The 27601-nt window shown below is 42.1% G+C and overlaps 1 protein-coding gene across 1 annotated transcript in view; it reads right to left on the bottom strand.

Moving 5' to 3' along the window:
* Positions 1 to 27601, bottom strand: part of GFRAL (GDNF family receptor alpha like) — a 121593-nt gene that overhangs the window by 52410 nt on the left and 41582 nt on the right. Inside the window, exons 3-4 of the mRNA XM_063919654.1 lie at positions 24923 to 25075; positions 7852 to 8271 (exon numbers count right to left, since the gene is read on the bottom strand). Of these exons, the coding sequence (XP_063775724.1) occupies positions 7852 to 8271; positions 24923 to 25075 (573 nt within the window). The remainder of the gene's footprint in view (positions 1 to 7851; positions 8272 to 24922; positions 25076 to 27601) is intronic.

Here is a 27601-nt window from a genome sequence, read left to right as displayed (position 1 = left end):
TATGCATCACCTCTTTTTACATGCCTCCTTTTATGCTAGAGCTACCTCGTGGTTCTATTTATGCCAGAGACCCTTAGTACCAGCCCAGAACCTCCTCTAGTCATGCCAAGTTGTCTAGTTGCAGGGCCGAAACTACAATTTTCGTCACCCGGGGCAAGGCAATAGTTTGACCCCACCCCCCACCCCAAAAAAAATAAAAATAACAACAACAACAACAGTAAAACAAACTCTGTCAGACTAAAATATCAGATTGCCAGGAAATTTGAAAAAAGGAGATACTATTGGACAATATTCCCCTATGTGCATCAAATGCCCTACAGCATGCGTCACATGCCCTGCCAGCGTGTTCAACTACCTGATCCACTGTGTGTCTCCATACATTGCACTATATCATAACACTTCGTCACTGCACTACATTTTCCTACCCACTGCACTACATCACTATTCTACATCCCCTACACGCTGAACTACATCACTACACTACATGCCCCTATGCTCTGCACTACATACCCTATATGCTACACTACATCACTACACTACATCCCCTTATATGCTACACCACATCAGTGTACTACATGCCCCTATGTACTGCAATACATTACTACACTACATACCCTATATGGTACACTACATCACTACACTACATCCCCTTATATGCTACACCACATCAGTGTACTACATGCCCCTATATACTGCAATACATTGCTACACTACATACCCTATATGGTACACTACATCACTACACTACATCCCCTTATATGCTACACCACATCAGTGTACTACATGCCCCAATATGCTGCAATACATTACTACACTACATACCCTATATGGTACACTACATCACTACACTACATCCCCCTATAAGCTACACCAAATCCCCCCATCTGGGAGGCAAAGCGGAGCTTGATACTGCTAACTGAGAGCACAGTGCGCTTCTATAGCTTGTACAGTGCACTGCACGCTAGTCACAGCACTGCGTGGCAAAGAAGAGAGTTTAAGACAGTAGCCGGCATAGAAGAGATCACAGGTACTGGAGTTCACCTGCGCAGCATTGGAGCCAGCTGTGGGCAGACAGGTGGGTCAGAGACATTGCCAAGGGTGCTGTCTGGTGCCTCACTGGAGCAGCACAGCCGGTAAAAAAAAAACCTACAAAAAAAACCCTGTTCCTCTGTAACTTCTTGGTGCCCCCTCAAATTCTGCACCCGGGGCGCATGCCCCCTTAGCCCCCTTCTAGTTACGTCCCTGCTAGTTGGACTGATTATTAAGAGGCATTGCAAATACCTTTAACACCTTTGGGCACTTTTAACCTGCTAAGTCTCCAGCCAAACAAGTAGAGTCTTCTGATCGCTCATTTCTCATAGGGCTCATGCTCATGGTAGTATATCTCCATCAGGTTCCCATGAGGTTCCTGATGAAGTGCCACATGTGTCTCATGCTTGTCGGACAGTGCCGGTTGTCACCATTATCAACTTGTTTCATTCACTATCCTTCAAAATACAGTAACCATTCACTTTGCCACCAAATGTATCTGTTTCCTCACTCCTCCCCCCCATTTCACATAATTTATATAAATGCCTTTTTCCGCTTTTCACAGTAGTCAGGGTCCTCTGTGGCATCCAACTCACCTCTCTGTCTCAATCCTTGCCTTCACCCTTTTATCATGGTTAGTATTTTCCCCAGTTTCCATTTCCTCTGGCTACCTCAGCACCCAAATTTCCTCTGGCACTGCTCCCTCTTTGGTATTGTTCCCAGCTGGGGGCCCCATGCAAGTGATTGCTTCACAGTCTGCTCATGATCCTGATTCTTCTGTTATGTCAGGTTGCTAGCATTCAGTTTTGGATTCTGTTACAGGTTGATTGATTGAGAGTGGCTGATGAGATTCTGAAGCAGTCTGTGTTTGTCAGGGGTCTCTCTTTTTTTGAGACTTCTATCAAATATTCTGACAATGACAGACCAGCCAAAATTGTTAAGATTATTGAAAATCATTTTGGGGTATGGATTTGAATGTTTGTCTTGCTACTGTTCTTTGTCTGGTAGTACCAGCTGACCAATCCAAAGTGTAGGGCAAAATAAGGAAAGGCAGGTTTGTTGACAGGTTCTCCAAGATTGAATATGTCTAAATGACTTTAAGTGAAGCCAAGGTTATGGTTTGGATGTCTACAAGATGAACATAAACTGGTCATCAATTATGAATATCTTTTCTGCATGGTATTTAGAGACACGGCCCCATGAGTCCTTAAATACTTACATGTTATACACAGAATATACTGTATGTTAAGACTAAGGGTTGCACTTGGAGAGCTTACAGTAATAATTATAATAATAATTTTTATTTATATAGCGCTCTTTCTCCAACAGGACTCAAGGCGCTTTACAGACATCAAAAACAATGCACATAATACAGAGGATTTGAGTAATACAACAATAGACAAGCAACACAGACATAAAAGAAAACCTTAAGCCCACAGAAAGCATAACGCAGGATTGGTGCAGGCATTTTGGGTAATAACTTCCAAGGGTTGTGTATTCCACCCTTATAGGTACCAAGTGCAGCAGCCGTCTTGGGCGCTAAGCGTAGGATTACCCAGGGTGGAATAGTCCACCCCTAGAAGAGATGACACAAAATGGGGGTGATTTCAGAGTCCTACAGTTTAGAGTAGGGTTCCAACAAAACCACAAGGTCCATGTATTTTTCATCCCATCCACAAGTGTACCATATGGGGCAGCCATGTTGGGCGCACTTTGAAGGTTACACTGTGGGAGGTGAGCCATACAAGGGCCAAGTTCATATATGGGAAAACTGATGCTTATGTAGTAGTATGATGTACCCTGCATGTAGGGCACAATGGCAAAGTGTGCAATCAGTGGAGGTAAACATTACAGGAAAAACACATGGTGGGGTGAAGCGAGCAATGGAAAGAAAAAAAAACATAGATAGCAGGTAACTAGTGGCAGAAGTAGGAGTGGGATAACATTTTGATCAGATCTTAGTTCGGGTGGGTAGGAGAATGAGGGGGAGAATGAGGGGGAGGTAAGGAGTTTATGGTTTAATTTTATTTACAGTAGGTGTAAGGAAGTTGAGGTACAGTATCATTAGAAGTGAGGCAGCCTTGTACTAATTTCTTCAATCCTCACAAATGTATCTGGCTCTAGGATCAGGTGGTGCTGCTCTGCGAAAATGGCCAAAGGTTAATGCCTTGCATTCAACTATGGTCAGTGAATAAAAGCAGGACACTCCAGAATGTACATTCAGCCATGTAACGATATGTGTCTTCAGAGGCCAAGGTGGATCTAGCTTTAATGGTAAATAAAGCCACCATATCCACTGATGTGGATTTTTCATATTTGCAGAATCTAATCTTGAAGTTCCAGAAAGAGGTCTGTTTGGGGAAGATGTCTGGCACTTTTCCAGCTCCTCCTTTGCCTTTCCTTGACTTAGATATCCTTACTACAATTGTGCCTAAAAAAATATCTGGATCATTTTGTTTTATTCAGCACATTCTCACATGCCACAGGGGTAATCAGCCATTCCTGATTATTTATTCAAGGAGGTGTAACAATCTTTTAACAACTTAACTGACAATTTTTTTAAGCCACAAAACCACTCAGAAATTGTATTTTTTTATTATTTAATAAAGTTTAAAAAGTATTTTAAAAATATATCCAAATATTTTACCCCCCTACCCCTGTGGGCATATACCCCTCCCCCACATGCAGAGTGCATTGGAGTGTGTGAAAGTCCCCAATGCTGCAGCTGATCTCTGCACTTGCAGAGATCTGACAAATTGTGCTGTGATTCATGCAGCATGCGCTTCAGAATGCTGATCGCACAGCATTCTTGGGCGCGTTTCTGACAGTGATGTTGGTGGTCATAGACCACTGCGTCACTGCAGCAAGTCCAGGGATCCAAAGGGGATCCATTTTGACCTTCTGCAGAATGGATCCCCTAATCTAAAAGCCGAGTACACAACAGGGCAGTGTGTCGCATGTGATGCGACCTAACCAGGCAAGTGGTTAACGACACTTCAAATTTAATTAAGCGTAAAAAGGACTCTAAAGGGCAACAATATAATAGAGTTAGACTTTTGCCTCCATCCTCTGCGCCCAGACTAGTTTAAATGTATAGATTTGTGATTGTGCAATGGGTTCTAAAGGGGTTTTTCAGGTCGCATCGCAATGCAACACAATGCGACTGCAATGTCCCCCATTCTCTACACTAATGTGCACACGCAGGTCACGTCTTGCACGTGTGCGGCCCACCAATGCCAATCACATTGCATTGGCTGCGAACGCCTCTGCCTCATTGACAGGGAGACGCATTCACGGGGTGAGCGGGGGTGGTGACGGACCATTGCTGGGGTGGTGCAGTGAAAATGGGGGTGGGTCGGCGCCATTTTCAGGGTGGTTGCGTGAAAATGTCACATGCAGTTGCCCCAATGGAAAAAATGGCAGTGTGCTACTGCTTACAATCGCATGTTGGGGGCCACCCAGCACAGGGCAAGGTCGCCCAGCATGTTTACCACCGGCCAGCTATGTGATTACATCACCAAAATAGGCAATTAGTGGTAGCCCCCTGCATACGCAGCCCAGCTGTGAATGCAGGCGCATCGGGCAATGTTTCCTGTTGCAGGAAACACAGGCAATGTCATGACATGGGGTCTCCCCGCCAAAGCATAACAAGCCCTGGGTTCTTTGAATTAGTCCTGGTTAAAAAAAATACAGGGAAATAAAAACATAGGGTCCCCCATATTTTAAGAACCAGTACTGGGCTCCACTAGCAGGAGAGAAATGCCAAAGCCAGGGGACACACTTGAAGGGTCCTGTGGCTGAAGCATTAACCTCCCTAACTAGTCAGCACAGATTGACCTCTAATAACCATGCGGTTCCCATTACTGACTACATTGTATCAGTTCTCACCATTGAAGTCAATGTAGAGGTTCTCACCACTGACTTAAATGGAGGAAGTTATGATTGACAGTCTGGGTTTTTTCACAGCCAATAAGCAGGGCTCCTCAGTCTGTTGGTTTGGGTGTTTGGTCTGCTATTTTTTAACCCCCTGGGTGCATACTGAAGAGGACGTTATCTACTCAAGAAATAGGTGAGTATGGATTTTCTTTTTACAGCTACCATGGATTCTTCTGAACAAGCAGACTGAACACACCAGGGATAGGTAAATATGTGTGTGAGTGCATGTGTCTTTTTTTTAATAGATTTTTATTTACAGGGGGACCTTAGGAACTAGTGGGCCCTTCAATGCCCTGAATGCTGGTACCAGCATGCAGGGAAGGTTTGCTGGTACCTGTAGACCTCCTGTAAAAAAACAATATTATTTTACAAAACACAAATGTAAATACTATAAGCTGGGCCCCGACAGCTCAGGGGTGCCAGGGTTAGCCCTGGGCTTCAGTCCAGGCCTTGGATGCCTGGAGGAGGGGACCCTTTTATTTGGGGGGGGCTACTTCCCCAGGAAACACCAGCCTGGGCTAACTAGTTAGGGTGGTTAATCCTTAGGCCACAGAACACCGCCAAGTGTGTCCCCTGACTGTGGCATTACCTCCTTGCTAGTGGAGCATGGCACTGGTTATAAAAAAATGGGGAGCATCTACAGATGGAGCCGCACTCATCCTAGGCGTGTCCATTGCACACGAGCACTCTCGGCATGACTACGCGATCCAACCGCCTAGTCACTCTGGGAGCGAAATGAGATGCTCCCATTCTAGTGAATGGGACGAGCGCACGCCCCGGACCCGGCGATAGGTGCGCCCCCAGGCACAGACGGAGCCATGATTAGCGTGGCCCCATTTGTATGTCTTATTTCCCTCATTTCTTTGAGAACCATGACCAGTCCAAGAGCCTGGGGCTGGTTATGCTTTGGGCTGGATCCCACTTTTTTTCTTCTTAATTTTAACTATTTCCTAATGTTTATGCTGATCTGTACATGCTTCTGTCAAACGTGACTGTAAAAAGCTGATCTATTTATAGGCAAGTTTTTGGAAAGGTTTTAGGTGTGAGTTTAAAACTTGCTTCATATTACATTGGCTGATTTCTATGATTTCCATCTGAATGAAGTTTGGTCATTGCTCATTGTGGGACTGTGGGAAACTACCATTCTAACTAAGCATTCTATTAAGTTGTGCCAGTTCTAGAAAAGTGCAAGTTTAGCAGTAAACTCTCTTTTTTTAAAACTCAGACCCTATTACATTTAGCCAATAGTCACAAATTGCAAATATTCACAGATGCTGCTGTCTCAAAAGGGTTCATAGAATATATTGAAAGTGACTGGTGTTCAGCAGTATGGCCGAATGAATGGGTTGTTGATGGTTTGACTCATTACTTTGTACTGCTGGAACCCATTGTAGAATTGTGGGGGAGTGGTTGCAGAATAGGATTGTTAAAGTATATTTTAGTGTGATAATTTGGGTATGGTTCAGGCTACCAACAACCAAGTAATTCTGGCTTACCTGCTATTAGACTGTTATTTGGATTTGTTTTGCCTGAGATTCATTGTTGTATTTTGGACTAGACACGTACTGTAGCACTGTTGTTTTTCACTGGGCTAAGATCAGAAAAGGGTGCCTCGAAGTACAGTACAGTATGTCATGTCATTTTCATGTTTAGCAGATTGTCTAGCTGGTGTAAATGGTAAGGCTGGGATGTCCCTCACTCTATCAACATTGTGAAACTCAGCGTGGAGTAAGGGGATCAAGGGATTACAAGGCATAGTAGAAAGGGGCTTCAGCAGGTGATGCTTACATGTATACTTTAGTGTTATAGTGCTTCTGAATGAAAAGTCTTAATGGCTAAGACCATTACTGGGATTTCAATTTTCTATTTCCTATTTCCTTGAAAGGATGGGTGAGGGTTTGTTCAACTGTTGATGACTCCCATCACACTATTAGCCTAGAATAGATCTGTGGCATCCTTTAATACTCATAGTTGCAGATATTCCCTCCAATGGTTGTGAATTTGTTTTATTCTGTTTAGCATTTTGAATGCCCTTTTTTGTGGCATTTTGTATCTATAAACTCACAGGCACTTCTAATTTCTATATGAGTTATGGGTATACTTTAATGTTACCGTACATATGTGGTAGAGGCCAGTTGTTAAATTTTGGGCATTAAGCAGAGGAGATGGAAATCCAGTCCATAAAAAATGAGGCCAATACAGGGTTGTAAAGTTGTGCTTCTTGTGAGTTCAACTGCAGGTATAGAGTAGGTACAGTATATACTGATAGCCGCTTTCCACATTGGGGACCCAAAGAGATTTTACCTGTTTTACACTTTACTTCCATTTTTGTTGTAACTAAGACTATAAAGTGGCTGGGGGTTGGGGTTCTTGTTTAGAAAGATTTTAGAGGGCTGTTTATGTAACCAATTCAGAAATGTGGTGTGCCTAGTCATATTGTTATCTATCTGGGGGGGTATAATTTTACATGTGCAAAAGCGTGATAGTCACACTGGGATTACAGATTCTAATTTGGAGGTCTGTCCCTATTGTGTAGGGTTTATTGAAAGCCATTTAAGCGGGTGATACCCTTGGACCCAAATGATACACATGAGATGTGAGGATGCTGGTTTTTGTTATGGTTGAAAGGTTCCAAAGTAGCATCATTGTAAGGAATAGCACATATGGAATATTTTTGTTATTTCCACTGCCAACTTTTTATATAAATGTATCATATTACTTAAGATATGGATGCATGCTTAGAATTTCAAGTAGGTACTCTAACTTACAGTATGTCTCATTTATTTATTTTTTATTTATCCTAAATGTACATGACATGAATATGTTACTTTTATTAATTTTATTAAATAAGCTGTTTTTGCTATTGTGTACTGTATTAATACTCACACGAACTCATGTCCAAAACACTGGAATCCCTTTTTCCTCCGGAATTTGGGGAAATTTGTCTTTCTTTTGCATGTTGTAAACAAGTATTATTATAAATGCTATTCCAAATTTTTAGACATTTTCTCTTTGTTGAGTTTAGACAAACGCAGTTTCCCATTACAGTTTTTCTGAATTCGCTATAAGCTGTCAAGCAACTTTGTACTGCATCATTGACAATGCATTCTTGTGGTTGAATGCACTGACTTTTAAAGTTCTCATATAAAGAAAAGCAATTATGGTTTTCTTTGCATAATTGTTTTGCTAAAATGCAGTCATTTGCCTTTCCTGATGATGTAGCATCAATTATTTTTGGATGGTGCATGAAGCCTTTATGAATAATGGAGCTTTCTTGTAGCATGGTTCCTTCAGGGGCAGCATGTTCTGTATGCAAAAAGAAAGATATGGTTGAAATATTATATGATACACAATAAATATTATACTGATATAAATCCTATAACAAAGTGTGATTATAGAAATAGGTTGCATGTGGACTGTAGCAATAGATATAAATAATGACAGCTTTCATTGAGATGTCGCTATCGGATCAAATACTGGCAATGCCTATTTATATCTTTCTTTCCAAACATTTTTCCCAAATGAAGTATATTATTATTATGACAAATGTATTTTTTACACTGCCAAATAAACTTGTAAACAGGTATTCCTTATAATACTGTAAAAATGTCTTTCTCTGAACTATGTGTCTTCAAAGATACACTGTAATTTTGATATTTCAAACCTCCTCTGTTTTAACTGTAGGTACCCATGAGTTTATTGAAGCCAACATGGGCGACAATTTATTATTTGATATTTTGTCTCATGTATAATTGACATAATATTTGTATAGTATAGTAGGACTGCTTTTTATCTATATACATTTATAGTTGTGAATATACACACACACATATATATATATATATATATATATGGCTGTTAGAAGAGTGATAATTGGCGCAAAATAACCTTCCTCTAAAAGTTCATACAGTTTAGAATAGTTCTTAATTTGTCCAGAGCACTTCCCCTATATTTTCTGGGGTGGCGGCTTATTCTCCAAACGACCCGCTGTTCCGGCAGATCTTCAATAAATTCTAAAAAACAAATGGATTGGTCTTAGTTGATCCACAAAAGCCTGTGTGGGATCATTAGCCAATTTTCGGTAGGAGGTGGTATCTCCTAATAAACGGAATGCTTCAGCTTCATAATCCTTGCGATTGATGACCACTAGTCCACCTCTTTTATCCGCTTGGCGTATTACTATTTCTTTGTTATCTTTTAAGTTTTTGAGGGCTTTCTTCTCAAAATTAGTCAGATTTTTCCCGGATCTGGGTTCTAGGTGTTCCAGATCTTTTCTCACAAGTTCATAGAAGAGATCTATTTGACTACTCTTAGATTCAAGGGGATAAAACTTTGAAGGGGGTTTCAGTCCTGATTTTGAAATATTTTGTCCATTTTCGTTTTGTCCCATGGTTTTTTTCTGGAAGTGCCTTTTCAAAGTGAGTTTCCTCACATACTTATTTACACTATGGTTCGTTCTACTTTTCATCCTTTGCACTACACGGTTTGAGACCATAGATACCGGTGTGACCATTACATCCAGGAGTCCACTGCCAGAAGCGGGGAACGTTCGGATTTCTAAAAACGTTGTTTGAAAGTGGTTCTGAGACCACTTAATACTAGAGATGAGCGCCTGAAATTTTTCGGGTTTTGTGTTTTGGTTTTGGGTTCGGTTCCGCGGCCGTGTTTTGGGTTCGAACGCGTTTTGGCAAAACCTCACCGAATTTTTTTTGTCGGATTCGGGTGTGTTTTGGATTCGGGTGTTTTTTTCAAAAAACACTAAAAAACAGCTTAAATCATAGAATTTGGGGGTCATTTTGATCCCAAAGTATTATTAACCTCAAAAAACATAATTTACACTCATTTTCAGTCTATTCTGAATACCTCACACCTCACAATATTATTTTTAGTCCTAAAATTTGCACCGAGGTCGCTGTGTGAGTAAGATAAGCGACCCTAGTGGCCGACACAAACACCGGGCCCATCTAGGAGTGGCACTGCAGTGTCACGCAGGATGTCCCTTCCAAAAAACCCTCCCCAAACAGCACATGACGCAAAGAAAAAAAGAGGCGCAATGAGGTAGCTGTGTGAGTAAGATTAGCGACCCTAGTGGCCGACACAAACACCGGGCCCATCTAGGAGTGGCACTGCAGTGTCACGCAGGATGGCCCTTCCAAAAAACCCTCCCCAAACAGCACATGACGCAAAGAAAAAAAGAGGCGCAATGAGGTAGCTGTGTGAGTAAGATTAGCGACCCTAGTGGCCGACACAAACACCGGGCCCATCTAGGAGTGGCACTGCAGTGTCACGCAGGATGTCCCTTCCAAAAAACCCTCCCCAAACAGCACATGACGCAAAGAAAAAAAGAGGCGCAATGAGGTAGCTGTGTGAGTAAGATTAGCGACCCTAGTGGCCGACACAAACACCGGGCCCATCTAGGAGTGGCACTGCAGTGTCACGCAGGATGTCCCTTCCAAAAAACCCTCCCCAAACAGCACATGACGCAAAGAAAAAAAGAGGCGCAATGAGGTAGCTGACTGTGTGAGTAAGATTAGCGACCCTAGTGGCCGACACAAACACCGGGCCCATCTAGGAGTGGCACTTCAGTGTCACGCAGGATGTCCCTTCCAAAAAACCCTCCCCAATCAGCACATGATGCAAAGAAAAAGAAAAGAAAAAAGAGGTGCAAGATGGAATTGTCCTTGGGCCCTCCCACCCACCCTTATGTTGTATAAACAAAACAGGACATGCACACTTTAACCAACCCATCATTTCAGTGACAGGGTCTGCCACACGACTGTGACTGATATGACGGGTTGGTTTGGACCCCCCCCAAAAAAGAAGCAATTAATCTCTCCTTGCACAAACTGGCTCTACAGAGGCAAGATGTCCACCTCATCTTCACCCTCCGATATATCACCGTGTACATCCCCCTCCTCACAGATTATCAATTCGTCCCCACTGGAATCCACCATCTCAGCTCCCTGTGTACTTTGTGGAGGCAATTGCTGCTGGTCAATGTCTCCGCGGAGGAATTGATTATAATTCATTTTAATGAACATCATCTTCTCCACATTTTCTGGATGTAACCTCGTACGCCGATTGCTGACAAGGTGAGCGGCGGCACTAAACACTCTTTCGGAGTACACACTTGTGGGAGGGCAACTTAGGTAGAATAAAGCCAGTTTGTGCAAGGGCCTCCAAATTGCCTCTTTTTCCTGCCAGTATAAGTACGGACTGTGTGACGTGCCTACTTGGATGCGGTCACTCATATAATCCTCCACCATTCTATCAATGTTGAGAGAATCATATGCAGTGACAGTAGACGACATGTCCGTAATCGTTGTCAGGTCCTTCAGTCCGGACCAGATGTCAGCATCAGCAGTCGCTCCAGACTGCCCTGCATCACCGCCAGCGGGTGGGCTCGGAATTCTGAGCCTTTTCCTCGCACCCCCAGTTGCGGGAGAATGTGAAGGAGGAGATGTTGACAGGTCGCGTTCCGCTTGACTTGACAATTTTGTCACCAGCAGGTCTTTCAACCCCAGCAGACCTGTGTCTGCCGGAAAGAGAGATCCAAGGTAGGCTTTAAATCTAGGATCGAGCACGGTGGCCAAAATGTAGTGCTCTGATTTCAACAGATTGACCACCCGTGAATCCTTGTTAAGCGAATTAAGGGCTGCATCCACAAGTCCCACATGCCTAGCGGAATCGCTCCCTTTTAGCTCCTTCTTCAATGCCTCCAGCTTCTTCTGCAAAAGCCTGATGAGGGGAATGACCTGACTCAGGCTGGCAGTGTCTGAACTGACTTCACGTGTGGCAAGTTCAAAGGGCATCAGAACCTTGCACAACGTTGAAATCATTCTCCACTGCACTTGAGACAGGTGCATTCCACCTACTATATCGTGCTCAATTGTATAGGCTTGAATGGCCTTTTGCTGCTCCTCCAACCTCTGAAGCATATAGAGGGTTGAATTCCACCTCGTTACCACTTCTTGCTTCAGATGATGGCAGGGCAGGTTCAGTAGTTTTTGGTGGTGCTCCAGTCTTCTGTACGTGGTGCCTGTACGCCGAAAGTGTCCCGCAATTTTTCTGGCCACCGACAGCATCTCTTGCACGCCCCTGTCGTTTTTTAAAAAATTCTGCACCACCAAATTCAAGGTATGTGCAAAACATGGGACGTGCTGGAATTTGCCCATATTTAATGCACACACAATATTGCTGGCGTTGTCCGATGCCACAAATCCACTGGAGAGTCCAATTGGGGTAAGCCATTCCGCGATGATCTTCCTCAGTTGCCGTAAGAGGTTTTCAGCTGTGTGCGTATTCTGGAAAGCGGTGATACAAAGCGTAGCCTGCCTAGGAAAGAGTTGGCGTTTGCGAGATGCTGCTACTGGTGCCGCCGCTGCTGTTCTTGCGGCGGGAGTCCATACATCTACCCAGTGGGCTGTCACAGTCATATAGTCCTGACCCTGCCCTGCTCCACTTGTCCACATGTCCGTGGTTAAGTGGACATTGGGTACAACTGCATTTTTTAGGACACTGGTGAGTCTTTTTCTGACGTCCGTGTACATTCTCGGTATCGCCTGCCTAGAGAAGTGGAACCTAGATGGTATTTGGTAACGGGGGCACACTGCCTCAATAAATTGTCTAGTTCCCTGTGAACTAACGGCGGATACCGGACGCACGTCTAACACCAACATAGTTGTCAAGGACTCAGTTATCCGCTTTGCAGTAGGATGACTGCTGTGATATTTCATCTTCCTCGCAAAGGACTGTTGAACAGTCAATTGCTTACTGGAAGTAGTACAAGTGGGCTTACGACTTCCCCTCTGGGATGACCATCGACTCCCAGCGGCAACAACAGCAGCGCCAGCAGCAGTAGGCGTTACACGCAAGGATGCATCGGAGGAATCCCAGGCAGGAGAGGACTCGTCAGAATTGCCAGTGACATGGCCTGCAGGACTATTGGCATTCCTGGGGAAGGAGGAAATTGACACTGAGGGAGTTGGTGGGGTGGTTTGCGTGAGCTTGGTTACAAGAGGAAGGGATTTACTGGTCAGTGGACTGCTTCCGCTGTCACCCAAAGTTTTTGAACTTGTCACTGACTTATTATGAATGCGCTGCAGGTGACGTATAAGGGAGGATGTTCCGAGGTGGTTAACGTCCTTACCCCTACTTATTACAGCTTGACAAAGGGAACACACGGCTTGACACCTGTTGTCCGCATTTCTGGTGAAATACCTCCACACCGAAGAGCTGATTTTTTTGGTATTTTCACCTGGCATGTCAACGGCCATATTCCTCCCACGGACAACAGGTGTCTCCCCGGGTGCCTGACTTAAACAAACCACCCCACCATCAGAATCCTCCTGGTCAATTTCCTCCCCAGCGCCAGCAACACCCATATCCTCCTCATCCTGGTGTACTTCAACACTGACATCTTCAATCTGACTATCAGGAACTGGACTGCGGGTGCTCCTTCCAGCACTTGCAGGGGGCGTGCAAATGGTGGAAGGCGCATGCTCTTCACGTCCAGTGTTGGGAAGGTCAGGCATCGCAACCGACACAATTGGACTCTCCTTGAGGATTTGGGATTTCGAAGAATGCACAGTTCTTTGCTGTGCTGCTTTTGCCAGCTTGTGTCTTTTCATTTTTCTAGCGAGAGGCTGAGTGCTTCCATCCTCATGTGAAGCTGAACCACTAGCCATGAACATAGGCCAGGGCCTCAGCCGTTCCTTGCCACTCCGTGTGGTAAATGGCATATTGGCAAGTTTACGCTTCTCCTCCGACAATTTTATTTTAGGTTTTGGAGTCCTTTTTTTACTGATATTTGGTGTTTTGGATTTGACATGCTCTGTACTATGACATTGGGCATCGGCCTTGGCAGACGACGTTGCTGGCATTTCATTGTCTCGGCCATGACTAGTGGCAGCAGCTTCAGCACGAGGTGGAAGTGGATCTTGATCTTTCCCTAATTTTGGAACCTCAACATTTTTGTTCTCCATATTTTAATAGGCACAACTAAAAGGCACCTCAGGTAAACAATGGAGATGGATGGATTGGATACTAGTATACAATTATGGACGGGCTGCCGAGTGCCGACACAGAGGTAGCCACAGCCGTGAACTACCGCACTGTACTGTGTCTGCTGCTAATATATAGACTGGTTGATAAAGAGATAGTATACTCGTAACTAGTATGTATGTATAAAGAAAGAAAAAAAAACCACGGTTAGGTGGTATATACAATTATGGACGGGCTGCCGAGTGCCGACACAGAGGTAGCCACAGCCGTGAACTACCGCACTGTACTGTGTCTGCTGCTAATATATAGACTGGTTGATAAAGAGATAGTATACTCGTAACTAGTATGTATGTATAAAGAAAGAAAAAAAAACCACGGTTAGGTGGTATATACAATTATGGACGGGCTGCCGAGTGCCGACACAGAGGTAGCCACAGCCGTGAACTACCGCACTGTACTGTGTCTGCTGCTAATATAGACTGGTTGATAAAGAGATAGTATACTCGTAACTAGTATGTATGTATAAAGAAAGAAAAAAAAACCACGGTTAGGTGGTATATACAATTATGGACGGGCTGCCGAGTGCCGACACAGAGGTAGCCACAGCCGTGAACTACCGCACTGTACTGTGTCTGCTGCTAATATATAGACTGGTTGATAAAGAGATAGTATACTCGTAACTAGTATGTATGTATAAAGAAAGAAAAAAAAACCACGGTTAGGTGGTATATACAATTATGGACGGGCTGCCGAGTGCCGACACAGAGGTAGCCACAGCCGTGAACTACCGCACTGTACTGTGTCTGCTGCTAATATATAGACTGGTTGATAAAGAGATAGTATACTCGTAACTAGTATGTATGTATAAAGAAAGAAAAAAAAAACCACGGTTAGGTGGTATATACAATTATGGACGGGCTGCCGAGTGCCGACACAGAGGTAGCCACAGCCGTGAACTACCGCACTGTACTGTGTCTGCTGCTAATATATAGACTGGTTGATAAAGAGATAGTATACTCGTAACTAGTATGTATGTATAAAGAAAGAAAAAAAAACCACGGTTAGGTGGTATATACAATTATGGACGGGCTGCCGAGTGCCGACACAGAGGTAGCCACAGCCGTGAACTACCGCACTGTACTGTGTCTGCTGCTAATATATAGACTGGTTGATAAAGAGATAGTATACTCGTAACTAGTATGTATGTATAAAGAAAGAAAAAAAAACCACGGTTAGGTGGTATATACAATTATGGACGGGCTGCCGAGTGCCGACACAGAGGTAGCCACAGCCGTGAACTACCGCACTGTACTGTGTCTGCTGCTAATATATAGACTGGTTGATAAAGAGATAGTATACTCGTAACTAGTATGTATGTATAAAGAAAGAAAAAAAAACCACGGTTAGGTGGTATATACAATTATGGACGGGCTGCCGAGTGCCGACACAGAGGTAGCCACAGCCGTGAACTACCGCACTGTACTGTGTCTGCTGCTAATATATAGACTGGTTGATAAAGAGATAGTATACTCGTAACTAGTATGTATGTATAAAGAAAGAAAAAAAAACCACGGTTAGGTGGTATATACAATTATGGATGGGCTGCCGAGTGCCGACACAGAGGTAGCCACAGCCGTGAACTACCGCACTGTACTGTGTCTGCTGCTAATATATAGACTGGTTGATAAAGAGATAGTATACTCGTAACTAGTATGTATGTATAAAGAAAGAAAAAAAAACCACGGTTAGGTGGTATATACAATTATGGACGGGCTGCCGAGTGCCGACACAGAGGTAGCCACAGCCGTGAACTACCGCACTGTACTGTGTCTGCTGCTAATATATAGACTGGTTGATAAAGAGATAGTATACTCGTAACTAGTATGTATGTATAAAGAAAGAAAAAAAAACCACGGTTAGGTGGTATATACAATTATGGACGGGCTGCCGAGTGCCGACACAGAGGTAGCCACAGCCGTGAACTACCGCACTGTACTGTGTCTGCTGCTAATATAGACTGGTTGATAAAGAGATAGTATACTACTAATATTATATATACTGGTGGTCAGGTCACTGGTCACTAGTCACACTGGCAGTGGCACTCCTGCAGCAAAAGTGTGCACTGTTTAATTTTAATATAATATTATGTACTCCTGGCTCCTGCTATAACCTATAACTGGCACTGCAGTAGTGCTCCCCAGTCTCCCCCACAATTATAAGCTGTGTGAGCTGAGCAGTCAGACAGATATATAATATATATAGATGATGCAGCACACTGGCCTGAGCCTGAGCAGTGCACACAGATATGGTATGTGACTGACTGAGTCACTGTGTGTATCGCTTTTTTCAGGCAGAGAACGGATATATTAAATAAACTGCACTGTGTGTCTGGTGGTCACTCACTATATAATATATTATGTACTCCTGGCTCCTGCTATAACCTATAACTGGCACTGCAGTAGTGCTCCCCAGTCTCCCCAACAATTATAAGCTGTGTGAGCTGAGCAGTCAGACAGATATATATAATATTATATATAGATAATAGATGATGCAGCACACTGGCCTGAGCCTGAGCAGTGCACACAGATATGGTATGTGACTGAGTCACTGTGTGCTGTGTATCGCTTTTTTCAGGCAGAGAACGGATTATAAATAAAACTGGTGGTCACTGGTCACTATCAGCAAAACTCTGCACTGTACTGAGTACTCCTAATGCTCCCCAAAATTAGTAAATCAAGTGTCTCTCTAATCTATTCTAAACGGAGAGGACGCCAGCCACGTCCTCTCCCTATCAATCTCAATGCACGTGTGAAAATGGCGGCGACGCGCGGCTCCTTATATAGAATCCGAGTCTCGCGATAGAATCCGAGCCTCGCGAGAATCCGACAGCGTCATGATGACGTTCGGGCGCGCTCGGGTTAACCGAGCAAGGCGGGAAGATCCGAGTCGCTCGGACCCGTGAAAAAAAACATGAAGTTCTGGCGGGTTCGGATTCAGAGAAACCGAACCCGCTCATCTCTACTTAATACGGTACACCTCCGATTTTAGGGTGTTCTTTGTGGAGGTATACTACATTGTCTATATTGCACTAGGGGCGCCTCTCTCATTTGTTTTTTAGAGTAAATATATATATATATATATATATATATATATATATATATATAGAAAGACAGCATAAAGGGGCACTCACCAGAATTTTGCACGTAAAAAGCATTGAAAATTTTATTTATACTTATCAAGGTAATTTCACAAGGAGAGTTCTTTCAACGTTTCGATCGATATAGATTAGAGATGAGCGGGTTCGGTTTTACTCGGTTTTGCTCCGATTTACTCTGCTCTCAAAACGGCATCTTATTGGCTCACAGATGTCACGTGTTTTGGATAGCCAATAGGAAAAATTCAGAGAAAACCGAACTGGCGTTAATTCTGGCATTAAATCCGATCCCACTCATCTCTAATATATATATATATATGTATGTATGTATATATATATATATATATATATATATATATATACATAATCCGGCACTCCTTACTTACATACAACATACAAATTGTCAGACTGCACGGGAATGTACGCTTTCAGATTATCCACACAGGGATCATTAAATTATATCTACTAGCCCATATTGCCACATAGATGCACAATATTAAATTATTACTGAAAATTTAAGATATATAAAACCTACTCATTAAGTACTACCCTCTGCAGGCTGACAAACCATTTACAAAGTTTATACATCACTTAGACATGGATATTTTTACTATCTACATACTTAATAAACAGTTTTTACAACCCTACATCTATCTATAGTTATATAAGCCATATTTTCCTTTTTAATAGGTATTACCTGCCTTATCCTCTCAAATGATACATATATGGCAACAGTATCTCTATAGTACTTGAATGTCTAAATGCTAGCAGTACTGTGTGGATAATCTGAATCAGTTCAATGTTTTCTTTGTGTGTAAATGGTTGAATTATGTGATTGACCACCATGCAGTTGAAATATGTGCAGTGACGTCATAAAGCCCAGCCCTCTGATGAAGTCTATGACGAAACGCATTAGGATGTCATTTTCCCCAGCGTATGTGTGTTCCCATGTCAGCGGCACCAGTGATCCGGCCCGTGGCGCTCCCCAGGGGTGGTAAGCGGCAGGTGGTGAGAGTCCAGGGTACCCTGCATTGGAGATCCAGACATTGCCACAAGGTGTTACTTTTCTGCCATGTGATAACCATATCACACTGGTTACATTGAGGTACAGGGCATTTACATCTAATGCTGTACCCCATATTGTGTTTTTAATACATTAAATCGTTGGTTTCACGCTATGAGGTGCCCTCTGTCTTTGCTTGTTTGACATATATATATGTATATTCATCTAGAAGCATTGGTGCTCTTCTCTCTACGTTAGTTACATCGGGGTATATTTACTAAGAATCTAATTTCTGCCAGTTTCAGCCGAGATCAGTGTGAGATTGCAACTTTTTGAGAAAAAACACAGTAATTTACTAAAATACAGTGTTTTTTCAATTTGAATACACCAATGTTGGTGTAATTCATATTGCCAGCAGTGTTTTATGGGAGAAAATAGTAAAACACTGCCGGACTTAACACAATGAAACCCTGCCGGATCAATGAGATCCATGCAGGGCTTCATTGTGTACAGTATGTGAAATAGTAAATATTAAATAAATTGCGTTGGGTCCCCCCCTCCTAAGCATAACCAGCCTTGGGCTCTTTGAGCCGATCCTGGTTGTTAAAATACCGGGAAAAAATTGCACAGGGGTTCCCCAGTATTTAGACAAACAGCACTGGGCTCTTGGGCCGGTTCTGATTAAAAAAATACCAGGGACAAAAGACGTAGGGGTCTCCCGTATTTTTTAAATCAGTACCGGGATTCTCCTGGCCTGTCAATCAGGTGGAGTGCACCAGCTATAATGGAGGATCTGCTAATGGATGAGAGCAAATAACAATTGACCATTTGCTCCAAAACACTGGAAAACAGACAAAAACTAGTCAGACAAATTGGTTAAATCCACATCTGTTTTTGTCAGTTTCGTGGCATTTAGGGCAAATAGCCAACTGTCATTTGCGCTCATCCATTACAAGGTTTTCATTCCAACCGTCCAGATCTGACAATAAATATTTAGGTGTATGGGCAGCATTAGGTGGGAAAATTGAGGTCTGCGGCTAACCGTGAGGTTAATTGAGGGCACCCACAAGAGTGACCTCAAATAACCTTGCGTTTTGCCGCAGACCACAATTTTCCCACCATAGACTATAATGGAGGACCGCGATCCTCCACTCTAGCTGGTGTGATCTGCCTGATTGGCAGGAGAGGAGCGCACAGCCAATCAGGAGAGCGCTATGACATGGCACTCCCTGAATGGCTGCTGGGTCCTCTAGTGACAGCAGTCATGGGGGGTCCTGGCATTAGGGGAATGGTGATTCATTTGTATACATAGATCTCGTTTAGTTTGTTGGTTCGGGTTATTCGTTTGTTTGTTTTTTAACCCCTGGGATGCCTACAGAGAAAGAAGAGGACAGATCTACACTGGATTTTTTGTAAGTATATATATTGTTTTTACAGGTACCCTATTGGATTCTACTGGAGAAGGGGATGTGAACGGCGGAGTGGGATGTAGGTAAGTATGTATGAGTGTGTAAGTGTGCTTTATAAAAATGTTACTCTCACGGTGTCCTGTGTTTTTATTTGGGTATTCTTTAGTTGTGGAACTGCAGGTACCAGCGGGCCTGTTATTTCCCTGCATGCTGGTACTTGTGGTTCTCCAAGTACCAGCAAGCAGGGGAGGCTTGCTGGGACTTGTAGTCCCACAGCAAAAGACAATATTCATTGTTTTTTTTACACAATTTTGGCTATCAACCCGGCACCCACAGCCCTGGGGTGCTGGAGACAGCCTCGGGCTTCACCCCTGACCCTTGGCTGCCTGGAGGGGGGAAACCCCTTTAATTAAGGGGTCCCTACTCTCCCAGGGAACCCCGGCCAGGGGTGACTAGTTGGGAGGGTACGGCCGCAGGGACCTACATAAATTTGTCCCCTGGCTGTGGTATTATGGCCCTGGCTAGTGGAACCCGGTGCTGGATTAAAAAATATGGGGGACCCCTACGTCTTTTGTCACCTGTATTTTTGAAACCAGGACCGACCCTAGAGCCCGGTGGTGGTTGTCTAAATACTAGGGAACTCCTGTGTAATTTTCCCCCGGTAATTTAACAACCAGCACCGGCTCAAAGAGCCTGAGGCTGGTTATGCTTAGGAGGGGGGACTCCACGCAATTTTTTTTAAAACACTTTTAGACACTTTTACACAGAGAAGCATGCACGGAGCTCACTGATTCGTGCATGACTATCAAAACACACCAGCAAAAGCAGGTCTTTTTGAAAGCTCAATTTCTGTACGAATTTTATGCTTTCCCAGCAGTGTTTGGCAATTGTCGGCAGTGATTGAGAATACAAATTCTTAGTAAATTCCCGTGTTGTATAAAATAACAGCCGTGTTTGATCGATGGTCTATTGATTCATATTTAAGTGGACGGCTGTGTATCTCAATCCCAATATCCCCAACACTGCCATGATTTGTGTTTAGTAAAATATCGAGATAACACGGGAGCTTAGTAAATTTCCACCATGGTCGCAAGATATTTCAGAATTAGGTCATATTACATTATTTAAAAGTGTCCTTATTTATGGATTACATTTTACTCACTATCACAAGGTCATTGGTTTCACTACCAAATGTATTTTCTCTCATCTCAGAGCTGCGGCAATGCATGCAAACTCAATAACCTTTTTTCTGTAGCTAGAGAACGTTGAGTTCTGATTTTTTTTCTCTTTTGCAAAGTGCTCTGTCAACATCATAGTCAAGGAAAACAGCTGTGTCGGAGCATCAACAGAAGCTATTGGAACTAAATGTAGCCTTTAAAAGGGAGTAGCAATGTGTGATAAATGATAATATTAATCTTTATTTACCTCTCAGAATCAAATTAATGGTCCCAGTACTGTGAGACAAAAATGTTAACTATTGTGCCACAATGCTGCCCAGCAGATTACTCTTTACAAATAGATGACAAAGTAATTTATAAAAGTTTAACCCTTTCACAGTGGAACCTATTTTGACAATTTTTGGTTTTAGCACATTCAAACGTCAATCAGTATTTACTGAGGGGTGTGAAATTAGTTTCCAGATGCACAAATAGTATTTTATCTACAAAGTGGACATTCAATTTTTTTTTTTCATTTTCACCAGAGGTGTCTATGCAAAGTTGCATGTGCTCAAACCACTTGGTAAAGCAGCTGGACCAGCCCAAAGCAGGTATGTCTGCTACATGCTCCACTGCAACTCTAGTGCTCCACAGCAGCTTCTAATGACTCAGAATGACTCTCACGCTTGTTGTGCTTGATTTATGGGAACATGAAGAAGTCGCAGAGGACAGGTCTGGACTGTACAGTGGACGACCTGTTCCTGGATGCGTTCATTGGCCATGAAATCCATAACTTTCCTGGATGTGTGGGTAAGTGATTTGATATGATGGAGAAGGGCCCCATGAGCACAAGTTCTTGGTTGGCACCTGGAAATGGCTTCAAGCATTTGTGGCAGGCATTGGATGGCTTACCTTTACCCAATGATGGTGTACTGCTGCAGAAGTGGTGCAGTAGCTACTAGAGATGTGCTCCGAACCCTGTGTTTTAGTTTTGGATCTCTATTCATTTTATGTTTTGGCTTTGGTTCTGTATTTAAAAAACTCCTGTTAAAAATGGCTACATTCGTGTCATTTGGTCCTGTTTTTGTTCCTAGTTTTATTAAGCTCAATAACATTAATTTCTAGTCAATATTAACCACATCACAGCTCATAATATTGTTTTAACTAATAATGGCCAAAGGCTGCAGCGACCTGGCTGATTACTAAGCAAAAAATCTGCGGCACAAACACATAGCAATTTATAGCACATCTATGAATCATTGCCACACAGCCATGGCAGAAAAAAAATGCACTGCAAGATGGAACTGTCCTCCCACCGACCCTTATGTTGGATATTAAACAGGGCAGGTACAGTTTAACAAACCAAGCATATATGCGACAGGGACTGCCACTTTTGTGGCTGAAGTGCTTGGTTTGTTTGGGCCCCCACAAAACAAGCTACCAATGGGCGTAAGGCAGCTAACAGTGTTGTTGTTGTTTTTTTACTACAGTGGGAGGGTGTTGTCATTATCATCCTCATCAGTTTTAACATCACCATCATACAGTATTAACTCATCCTGCTGGAATTGGGCATTCATAAACCTTGCTCAGGCCAAGCTTTTCATGGCGTATCAAGTGGATAGATGCTGATGAGATGGCTATATCCTTCTCTAACGGGGCCACACTCACCCTGGCATCCACCTCAACTATGACTCACATGGCAGTAATGTTGTCTTCTGAGATGCAGACACAGGACAGCTGCAGCTCTCCTGCTCTTCCAGGGACCATCTCCCATGTTGAAATTATGCATACCACTCAAACATAGTGGTTTAGGATGGTGCTTCCACCTCAAAAGCAGCTCGCAGATGGTCAAAACTCTTCTGCTGTCACAGACCACTCTTGTATTAGTAGAAGATCTTGGAACTGCAGTGGCTTTTGTTGAGCTCCATAATGAGTTTGTGAAGGAAATGAACATGCTGTCTTTTTTTGGTGTGCAGTGCTGCTTATATACAGTGCTGTGCCATGACATTTCAGAGATTACACTTTACAAACAGGCAGTTAGATTGTGTCTACTATACTTATGCACTACACATTCATAAACATATTACATACCCCTTGTATATATGCAGAACCTATGCAAAGTATACCATGTGTTTTCAGAATACGTTGAATTGCAAAAGACAGCATTCATTTCTTATTTCTCTAGACATGGAAAAATTTAAATAGCAAGAAAATGAACATAAACCATGAGGTATATCCATACGTCTCAGGACTTCATAATGTTTTCTGCAATGCAGGGATGTTCTCTGTGGATCACATCTTCTCAGGGGTCACATGATTTGAAAGAAGGGAGTCCCCTTGATAAACCAACTATCGCAGTGGATTTTATCATGAGTTTCCTGCACCATTTGAACTCCTCCAGTGCTTAGAATGAATTCTACTTAGCAGCAAATGGGTTAAGCACCATCTAACAGAGTGATAAGACCACAAACACTTCCAGCAGTAACTGGTATTTTCAACTCAGTTAAATTTATAGTTGGTACTACAGGGATATAATGATGACTGTTTCCATTCTATCAAGAAATCAACAGATCTTTTCAATCATAGATTACCTTTGTTGTGTGCAATGGCACAATTCAGCAAATTTAAAATACTGTTTAACACAGGCAAGTTTATCCACCTTTTACTTTATTTATACAAAAATCCATGTCCAAATAAGGCTTGCAATGGATTCCTGGGGCATGACTGTTTTCTATATTGGTCTGTGTTCCATCTCGCAGAAGTTTGTAGAGAGACTTGAAACACAAAGATTCAGAAATTGAATCTCTCTTTATGCCAGTCAGTCTTTGCGTTTACATGCAACAGTGCCAGAAATTTAATCCAAAGATAAAAATCAATTAATAATGATAGATAAAATTTAAATGTATTGGATGAGCAGACAAGTGGGAATTTTTGATTGGACTACTGCTTTCCAAGGCTGGAAGAACAACATTATGAAGGGAATATAACATCCAGGACTTTACACCTTATTATTGATAGGTCAACAACCCTGTTGATTTAATATTGATGACATACTGTATCTTCTAATTCATAAAAAAGTCATACCTTTTAACTAAACTAGTCTCAAGTGCACCTGCAAGATTACTTTCTTTTTATCTTGTGTTGGTGTATGAATGCCCACAATTGCATTTCTCGTATGGGTACACATATTTAAATCTTCATAAATTAAATGATGTACCAACTATTTAGATATTCTATGTAGTCTGTGATAAAGCATTTAATTTCTTATGTTTTTAATTATTTTATCTATAGAAAAGACTGACATTAGATTCTTTTTGTTATTAGCAGACATTTGAAATGTGCATTTTACACAAAATCAACAATAAACTAACAGCTTATTTTCATGGGTTGCACCCATTATAGGGGTCAATTCAGAGTTAATCGCAGCAGCAAATTTGCTAGCAGTGGGGCTAAACCATATGCACTGCAGGTGTGGCAGATATAACATTTGCAGAGAGAGTTAGATTTGGGTGGGTTATTTTGTTTCTGTGCAGAGTAAATACTGGCTGCTTTATTTTTACACTGCAATTTAGATTTCAGTTTGAACACACCCCACCCAAATCTAACTCTCTCTGCACATGTTATATCTGCCCCCCTCCCCCCCTCCCCCCCTCCCTGCAGTGCACATGGGGGGTAATTCTGAGTTGATCACAGCAGCAAGTTTGTTAGAAATTGGGCAAAACCATGTGCATTGCAGGGGGGGGGGGCAGATATAACATTTGCAGAGAGAGTTAGATTTGGGTGGGTTATTTCGTTTCTGTGCAGGGAAATACTGGCTGGTTTATTTTTACGCTGCAATTTAGATTTCAGTTTGAATACACCCCACCCAAATCTAACTCTCTCTGCACATGTTATTTCTGTCCCCCCTGCAGAGCACATGGTTTTGCCCAACTGCTAACAAATTTGCTGCTGCGATCAACTCAGAATTAGTCCCATGGTTTTGCCCAACTGCTAACAAATTTGCTGCTGCAATGAACTCTGAATTAGGCCCATTGACCAATGTGCTTCCTGCCTAGTGAGCTTGCGCCCTATGTTTTTTCTGTGGTGCCATCTTTCTAGTGATGTATACAGAGAGATCGCAAAGCATCTGACACTGTGTGGAGGGGCCCATTTGTAGAAGGGGCCTACTGCACATGGTCTCAGTTCTTAATATGCCCCTGCACCAAATATACAGTAACATAAGGTTACTTACCATTTTTGGGGTTACAGTCCTTTCCCAGTAGCTTTTTAACAGTGCAGTAAATATCTTTAGCACAGGTGCATGCTTTAAACTCAGGGTATTTCTCAGTGAAATAATATATGGTTAAATTGCAGTTCACTACATTTTTCAGTTGGCAGTTCACACCTACAATAAAAACAAACATTATTTGTCAATATTGAAGTAAGCTGAAGCACAACATTTTTTTACATGCTAACATTTTTGTTAGAATTAAAAATTCTTTTGAGCAATATTTACACAATAATAAAAAAAAAATCCTGTCAGCATTTCAATATTTTTATATTAATAAATAAATACATAAATAAATAAATAAATAAATAAATAAGTTAATATATTTAAATGAAGGCACCAATAAAATGTTTAGCAAAATGCAGTAAAATTACTTGTTGCTTCAGTAGACTGTATGTAATGTGTAGAATTATCTTGGAGAATAGAGAGAAATTACACAATAATGTAATAACATACACCTACAGTAAGTGCTGAAGTGAAAAAAGTGTCCTGTTCCAATAGATAATATGAGATTGCATCACCTATAGTTTTCTACACAATAAATCCCAGATATCAAATCAGATTCCACATGTGGGTGTAATGTGTACCCTTATACTTTTAATATGTTTGTATATCAGCTATAGTTCATAAGATCTAAGCTGTGTTTGATGTGTTTTTATTCATAGGACTCCAGATGGCAGTCGATCTATTCATCTGTAAGAGTCGTGTCCAATAAGTTTCCAGATGCACATGCATTTTATTTGCAAACAAAGTGAACAATTACATTTTAAAAATACTCGCCAGAGGAATCTATGCAAAGGTGCATGTGACCAAACCACTTGGTAAATCAGCTGGACAAGTCCGAGTGAGGTATGTCTTATACTGTATATACTGAATGAAAGAGTCCACTGTGTTCCCACAACTCAAAATTAATCTTACGCTTGATTTGTGGGAACACAAAGAAGCCACAGGGGGCCAGGTCGGGACTGCATGGTGGATGACCAAGATCCTGGATGTGGTCATTGACCAGAAAATCCACCACTTTCTTGGACTAGTGGGCAGGTGCATTGTTGTGATGGAAAAGGGCACCAGGAGCGTGAGATCTTGGCCATTGCCTGGAAATGGCTTCCAGACCTTGTGGCAGGCATTTCTTGTCCCCAGTGATGGTGTGTTGCTGCACGAGTGGTACAGTAACTACATAATTAGTCACTGGGCAGTCTATTGTTTGGTCTTGGGGTCAAAATTGTAGATCCAGGATTCATCACCACTAATGATTTCTCTTTTCATGGAGTATCAGATGGATGGATTCTGATGAGATGACTATATCCTTCTCTAACTGGACCATGGTCACCAATGTCATTCACCTCAACTATGGCCCGCATAGCAGCAACGTTTTCCTCGGTGATGCCAGACAAAGGTTGGCTGCAGTGCTCCTCATCTACCAGGGACCGTCTTCCATGCTGAAATTATGCAAACCACTCAAACACAGTTGCTTAGGACAGTACTTCCTCCTCAAAAGCAGCTCACAGTTGGCCAAAACTCTCCTGCTGCTGCAGACCTCTCTTGTAGTCATAGAAGATAATGGCTTTCCAGTGGCCTCTATTGAGCTCCAGAACGAGTTTGTGAAGGAAATGAACATGGTGACTTCTTCGGTGTGCAGTGCAGCTTATTATTGGTTCTGTGCCTTGACATTTCACTGGAACTTTAGTCAAAGATTTTAGTTCACAACCAGACAGTCAGATCGTGTCTACTCTACCTATGCATTGCACATCTGGAAACTTATTGGATGCCCCTAATATTTAGGATTGTAATTATGTGTTATATGCTGTTATTTTATATTTATTTTGTAACTGCAATTTACTACACTGTAGTTTAAAAGTATTCTTTTTGATATGCTATTGCATTAGATTTTTTTATTATTTTCCTTCCTCCTTGCTGCCTGGGAGAAGTATATTTATATGAAGCAGAACACCACATAAGGTAGAAATGTACATCGACCCTGGTGCTTTGATTTTGGTTCTGGATCTGTTTTAACTTTGGGTTTTGGTTTTGGCAAAGCTGCCATCAAATGTTTTGGATTTGGTTTTGGGTTAGTCTTTTTTCTTAAAAACTTTATAAAAATGTATAAAATAACAATATATTTGGGACTTTTTTATTTTTTATTCAATATTCTTCATTAATACTGGCTAAAGGCATGTATATCTGTTTAAAAATGTGTTGCAATTTAGTAATGCAAAGATTGTCCCAAATGCCCCCAAAATACAGCTAATTATAAAAATAAAACTGGTGCAAAATAGAATTGTCTTTGGGCCCTTCCACCCACTTTTATAAAGTACATGCACAGTTTAACAAAGCAAGCACTTCAGCAACAGGGACTACTAATTTTGTGGTCGAAGTGTTTGGTTTGTTTGGGCCTCCACAAACCAATTTTTTGGAAGGACTACCTCTGATCACTAATGAGGAGGTTCATGATAAGGGTGTTAATCACATAATAATCTTGTAAAATAAATTGCATGATCTTGCCGCAAATGATGTAACATGGAGGAGGTGCCTAGATGGTTAATGTCCCTACATCTAATAAATTTGGCCTCACAAATGGAGCAGATGCCTTCACAAACATTTTCAGGATTTGAGTAAAAATAATCCCACACCCAAAAGGGTGAA

Source organism: Pseudophryne corroboree, chromosome 4 (genome assembly GCF_028390025.1).
Source record: "Pseudophryne corroboree isolate aPseCor3 chromosome 4, aPseCor3.hap2, whole genome shotgun sequence".
NCBI classification, from domain to species: Eukaryota; Metazoa; Chordata; class Amphibia; order Anura; family Myobatrachidae; genus Pseudophryne; species Pseudophryne corroboree.
Note: the sequence above shows the minus strand (reverse complement) of the source record. Positions and strands in the feature narration are given on the sequence as shown.